We start from the raw sequence: 7018 nt of genomic DNA, 5'->3' as shown, positions 1-7018 counted from the left end.
TTGGGTGTTTTGCTTTGATCAACCTGTAGAGAAGAAAAAGATGATCATAACAATGGAAAAATTATGCGAAACGAGAATCGGGAAGGACCTCATCGGAGGCATTTTGTAAAATTTTCTGCGGCATCGCTGCCGAGTTTCGCTGGTGTTTTTCCGTTAATTGGCCGGTCTTTTTGCTCCGATTTGGGCATGAGTGAGCTTAAAATTAAATTTCGTGCAAATTGAAAAGTTTTTACCTTTTTTGGCTGTCAGAAAGGGTTCCAGTGCGGCGGTGAGTGGCGGCAATCGGCTCCCTGGCGGTTGGATTGTCTTCTCCGGCGAGGGGTTCTTGCGGCTAGGATTAGGGTTTGGTGTGAATGGGGGGGGTTATTTATATCCACCTATTTTTTATCTGGATCGTTCATCACGTTTGATCTGAACCGTCCGATCGCAATTGAATAGAGAATGAATCTGGACCATTCATCGCGATCCAATTTGGGCTGTCCATTGCGATTCACTTTGGGCCGTCCGATTGCGTTTGAATCTCGCTGTTCGATCGCATTTGGGAGGGAGCGCATCCAGGCCATCTGTGTGCGCGGGAACGGATCTCAGCCATTCAATCGCGGGCACGTGGATCGCCTACGTGGCCTCCTGCGTCAGTGTCTCTATCACTTGGTGCGTCCTGGTTGGTTAAGGTTGCTGACCAAGCGTCTGACATGTCAAAACTTCTCAAAATTACATTTTGACTCATGTTTTTCGATTTTTTTTCAAAATTATTCCCAAAACCCAAATTTTTCCCTCTTTTCCCCAATATTGTTTTCAATTTAATTCTCTATCAATTTTATTTTATTTTTTTACTCCAAATAAAATAAAATACAATAAAGTAAAATAAATTAATAAAAATTATATTTATCATTTATTTAATTAAAAAAAATGTGGGTGTTACAGTATAGGATATAATTAATAAAATATAAAAGTTTTTACTAAAACAAGAATAAAATAAAGGAGAGGAAGAAAGAGATTGTGAGTGGTTGATAATAGTGAGTCAACGTAAGAAGGCAAAGAGAGATGGGAATTTTCATAACTCCATTATTTATTATTATTATTTTAAAAAAAAAAAAAAGCAGCTTATTTTCCAATTTGAACACATTAATAATTAGTTCCCCCCACAGCACTTGCCAGGTTTCCTTATTACCAACCACCACCATCCCTCTCATTTTCTTTCCCATCATTTATTTTTTCTTCTTCTCCGTCCCCCCTTCATCATCTTCTTCTTCCTCAACTCATCAAATATGGTTTTCAGTAGCGATACTGATCAGAACCCCACCTGCGACACAGGCCTTGGTCTCGCCTTGTGCGGCCGCCATGAGAGGCCAAATCAAGAAAACATCAAGAAAAATATAACACTACTTGCCTCTCTCAGGTACGATGATCACCTCCTCCCATCTGATCTCTCTCTTGGCCTGAAGTCACAAGATCATCATCACGTCAATCAGATGGTTGATGATCATAGAGCAGGGGAAGCAAGTATCGGTGATGTTAAGGATCAGGTTCAGCAGAACCAGGCTTCTTCTCTGAGTACAGAAGGAGTGTCGTCGTTTTCAAACTCTAACAGCGTGAAGAAAGAGACGAGAGAATATTGTAATTCGGGATCAGAAGAAGTAGAGGTAGAGAAGATTAATTATTGTTCAAGAGTGAGTAGTGATGATCAACATGAAGATCATAATCATGATCAAGAAGATGGTAGCCCAAGAAAGAAACTTAGACTTTCTAAACAACAGGCCGCCATTTTAGAAGACAGCTTCAGAGATCACACCACCCTCAATCCTGTACATATATATATACATATGCTCACCATTCTTCACTTCATTTTCAGTTTTCCATATGCTCATCCACATATATATCTATATCTAGTCCTCTGACTTTTTCTATCTGCAGAAACAAAAGCAAGCCCTGGCAGAGCAGCTGAATCTTCGACCTCGACAGGTAGAAGTATGGTTTCAGAACAGGAGAGCCAGGTAAGACCCTCCGCTATTCGTTTAAATATAGTCATACATATATATATATATATAATTTATGGGTGTTTGAAGGACTAAGCTCAAGAAGACTGAGGTGGATTGTGAGCTGCTAAAGAAGTGTTGCGAGACGCTGACAGAAGAGAACAAGAGGCTGCAGAAAGAAGTGCAAGAGCTGAAATCGCTGAAGCTAACGGCGTCGTTTTATATGCATCTGCCGGCGGCCACCCTCATGACTATGTGCCCTTCGTGTGAGAGACTTGGGAGTACTACTCATGGTGGCGATGGCTCTTCTGGAAATCCCTTGATTCCCATCTCCCCGAAACCTCATCATCTGTATAACTCTTTTTCTCACCCACCATCTGCTGCTTGCTAAATTATTATTATTATTATTATTTAATTAGTTATATAAGCAACCTCCCAAAAAATTAAATTATATTACTAAACTATTTTTTATATAATTTTCAAGTTTAGACATATATATGTGCTACGTACGTGTATATATTTATATATAATTGTAATTATGTGAATTAATTTCTAGTACTCATTTGTGTATGAATATTTTGTAAATTATTAGTTAAAATTACTGAAGTGAGAGTGATGATCATGAGCGGCTCCCTTGTCATATATGCACGAAAAATATTAGTTGCCGATTTCAATTCAGTTTGAAATTTTTTTGAATTTTCTTAAATAGAAAAGAGACAATTACCGAAAAATTTTGTATATATAATCGGTGTATCTATATATGTAGATTACTATTTGAGGAAGCATCAGTAGGTGTTGTTGGGTTTTAATTAATTTAATGCTTTTTTCCTTTTTGTACTGAGTAATTTGATTTCTTATTAACAAATAAAAATTGTTGTTAATTGGTTTGTGAATAAATTGAAGAGGTAATTTTGTGAAATTTTTCCATGATTTTACTTCTCAATTATATATGTAAGTATATTTATTTATTCGCACAAGAGACATAAATTTAGTAAAACTACAGCGTATATAAAGATCAAATCCAAACTTTTATTATAAAACAGAGTAATAGCCGAACAACAAGAGAAGTTTAACTTTTTTTTTTATTTTTATGATAATATAATATAATATATATATATATATATTATTTTTATATTAAATAAGAAATCACTTATGACAAAGTTTGAGTGACATTGTTATCCTTATTTAAAACTGATATGAAAATTCATTTACAAATCAACGGTGTATTAGAACAATAACAAAATAAATCTATACAAACTTTTATTTGCAATTTCAAATTTCATTGGAAATGTTATTCTCAATCTTAGTTTATTAAGAGAATTTTAACTATATTTTAATTAAAATAAACATAGATTTACAATTGAACTTCCACCATTTTTTTTTATAAAAATGTGAATTTGAGTCAAAATATGAGTTTTCTTGTAACACCCCAAATTATTATTATTTTTATTAATATTATTTTATTTTATTTTAATTTTTTTTGTAATTGTTAGATGAATATAATGATTTATTATATAATAATATATAGTTTTAATTTAGTTTAATTTAATTAAATAGAAATAACAATAATAATAATAATAATAATAATAAGGGATAAAATTATTTTTGAAATTTAATTGAAAATAATTTTGGGAAAAATGGGTGAAAATTTAGGTTCTGATGGTGTTTTTGAAAAAAAAATCGAAATCCGATGATCAAAACGCAATTTTAAAAAATTACGCTATGTCAGCAGCCCGGTCAGCAGCCCCGGCAAACCAGGGCACGCCGCTTGGCAGAGACGCTGACGCGGGAGGCCACACGGAAGGGAGCCACGTGGGTGATCGAACGGCTGAGATCCGTTCCCGCACGCACGGACGGCCCAGATTGCATCGCGATGAAGGGTCCAGATTCATTTTCTATTTAATCACGATCGGACGGTCCAGATTAAATCGCGATGGACGGCTCAAATTAAAAGCGGAAGGTTATAAATAATCTCATCCACACCCAAACCCTAACCCTAGCCGCCAGAGCCCTCGCCGGAGAAGACAGTCCAGCCACCAGAGAACCGATCGCTGTCACCTGCCGCCGCACTAGAGCACTTTTCGGCCGCCAAACAAGGTAACAATTCTCCCCTTGGCTCAGAATTCGATTCTAGACAAATCGGAGCCAAAACACCGGCCAATTGGCCAAAAAACACCGCCGAAGCCCAGCAGCGCCGCCGTGGGTTTTATCAATTTTTGCCTCCGATGAGACCCTTCCCGATTCCCATTAATGTAATTTTTTCACCATTGTGATCACCGTTCCTTCCTCTACAGGTTGACCGGAGTAAAACACCAAATCACGACTCGAGCAGGAGGAACCGCCGCACTGGAGAGCCCCGACGCCAGTAAGTCTCTGTTTTTTATGAATTTATCGGTCCACCGAGGGCCTTATGTGTGTTTTCTCACAGGAACTGGTGCTAGTTTGGCTGAATTCAGCCAGAAATGACCAAAAATTGCCAACCCGAGGCGGATCGGCGCTGCCGCAGTATAATCTGGTGCCCCAGCCACAATATAATTCAGTGCCCCCACTATACCAGTAAGTGCCACCACAGGGCCCCCCAGTCTATCCTCAACCTGGCCCAGTCCCTCTTCCGCGGGACCCAGCTCTTTCCTTGATTGACCCGGGCTACGTAGAGAGGTACAGGAGACTGAACCCTTCCAATTTTGCAGGAGAATCCTCTTTTGAAAATGCCCAGTACTGGTTGGCGGAGACGAAGAAGGCTTTTAAGATCCTAGGAGTGGTTCCCGAACAGAAGGTCACCCTTGCTACCTACATGCTGGTGGGAGAAGCAGATCGTTAGTGGAAACTCAAGCAGACTACCTTGCGTGTTCTAGTCACTTGAGAACAGTTCTTAGCAGCCTTCCATGCGAAGTACCTCCCAGAGCACATCTGACATCTAAAGGAGATGGAGTTTGTCCAGTTAGTCCAAAGAAACATGTTAGTGTCGGAATATGCTCGTAAGTTCTTGGAGTTGGGTCGATACTCTCCTGAGACGTTGATGGATGAGAGCAGGAAGGCATGGAGGTTCCAGTGGGGCCTCTGTCTAGAGATCAAGTAACACTTATTTGTACTGGAGCTCAAGACATACTCAGTCGTTCTGGCAAAGGTACAGTTAGTGGAGAGGAGCCTCCACACCCTTCCTCAGTTAGTCGGGAGTCACATACCCTCAGCTCCACCCCACAGACCAGCACCTACTGCGCCTGTCCAATAGAATAAGAGGCCCAGACCGGTGATCCAAACTCCCTCTCAGGCTCCAGTGGCAGTACGTGGTAAGATCTGTCAACACTACGGCAGGAATCACGGGGACCGACCATGCTACCGCCTCAACAACACCTGCCGCATATGTGGTAGTGCCCAGCACTATGCGAGAGAGTGCCCGAGGAACCAGAATCAAGGAAGACCTCCTATTCAGGGTAGAGTTTACAACCTCATACAGCAGGATGTCGATGCCGACCCGGACATGGTACAGGGTATGTACACTATCTGTAACCATATTGCTCAAGTTTTATTTGACACTGGTGCATCGCATTCATTTATTTCACATGTTTTTGCATCCAAATTTAATGTATTACCTGATAAACTTGATTCAATGTTATTTGTGTCTACTGCTGGGGGTGAAACACTATTGGGAGAAGTTGTCTACAGGGCTTATGCTGTAGAGATAGCAAATAGGAAATTAAGTGTAGACCTAATAGGATTAGACACGGGGAATTTTGATGTAATTTTAGGGAAGGATTGGCTAGCGACGTATCACTCCACCATAGATTGCTTTAGCAAGAAGGTTATATTCAATCCTCCTAATGAGGAGCCATTTACAAATTAATAAAATCGTTTAGTACTTATTCCTTGATGGCAAGTTTTCTTAATTGTCAAGTACTTTAACCTTGCTATTTTCTCTAACTAGGCAAGCCCAAGAAAGAGAATTGTATTCAAGAGATTTCGGTAGTCCGAGACTTTCCAGATGTGTTTCAAGACGAACTACCCGGACCACTAGTGGACAGGGAAGTCGAGTTCACCATAGATATACAACTAGGCACCCAGCCCATTTTGGTTGCTCCTTACCGCATGAGCCGCGTTGAGATGGAAAAGTTGAAGAAACAGATCACTGAATTGCAAGACAATAGTTTTATTAGACACAGTGTGTCCCCTTGGGGTGCTGGAGTCACTTTTGCCAGGAAGGGAGATGGAACGTTGAGATTATATATTGATTACAGAGGATTGAACAAGGTCACAATCAAGAACAAATATTCCCTTCCTAGAATTGATAACCTCTTCGATCAGCTGCAAGGTGCGCAGGTCTTCTCCAAAATAGACATGCGATTAGGTTACCACCATGTGAAAATAAGGACAGAAGACATCCCCAAGACGGCTTTTCGAACCAGGTACGGATACTATGAGTTGCTAGTCATGTTATTCGGGCTAACCAACGCCCCAGCCATCTTCATGGATCTGATGAACAGGGTCTTCAGGGAATTATTAGATTAATTTGTTATCATGTTCATCGATAACATCCTTGTCTACTCAAAAAGTAGAGAAGAACATGTTCACCATCTAGCCCAAATTTTGCAGGTCCTCAGAAAAAAAAAAGTTATATGCAAAGTTGAGTAAGTGTGGATTCTGGCTTGAGTAGACCGCCTTCCTAAGACACATCATATCAAATGAGGGAGTATCAGTGAATCCTGAAAAGGTTGAAGCGGTACTTGGCTGAGAGAAGTTGACATCAGTTAAAGAAATTCGTAGTTTCCTAGGAATAGCAGGTTATTACCGCAGGTTCGTCGAAGGATTTTCTAGTCTAGCGCCTCCCCTAACCCGACTCACAAAAAAGAATGCCAAGTTTGAGTGGAATGAGGACTGCGAAAGAAGTTTTTCAGAATTAAAGAAGCGGCTAACCACTCCACCCGTGTTGGCTTTACCGAGTGGATCGGGGGGATATAAAGTTTATAGTGATGCCTCCTATCTAGGTCTTGGTTGTGTTCTAATGCAGCATGGGAATGTCATAGCCTATGGGTCTAGACAGTTAA

At 40.1% G+C, this 7018-nt stretch overlaps 1 protein-coding gene across 1 annotated transcript; it reads left to right on the top strand.

The window, feature by feature from the left end:
• The first annotated feature begins 1145 nt into the window (after positions 1-1145).
• On the top strand, positions 1146-2598 carry LOC110811897 (homeobox-leucine zipper protein HAT22-like). Its single transcript, XM_022038526.2, has 3 exons — positions 1146-1805; positions 1915-1994; positions 2067-2598. Exons 1-3 carry the CDS (start codon positions 1269-1271, stop codon positions 2365-2367), a joined length of 918 nt encoding a protein of 305 aa, XP_021894218.2. The 5' UTR covers positions 1146-1268; the 3' UTR covers positions 2368-2598.
• Positions 2599-7018: the final 4420 nt, after the last annotated feature.

Source organism: Carica papaya, chromosome 1 (genome assembly GCF_054855325.1).
Source record: "Carica papaya isolate Zhongbai chromosome 1, ASM5485532v1, whole genome shotgun sequence".
In the NCBI taxonomy this organism is placed as follows: domain Eukaryota; kingdom Viridiplantae; phylum Streptophyta; class Magnoliopsida; order Brassicales; family Caricaceae; genus Carica; species Carica papaya.
Note: the sequence above shows the minus strand (reverse complement) of the source record. Positions and strands in the feature narration are given on the sequence as shown.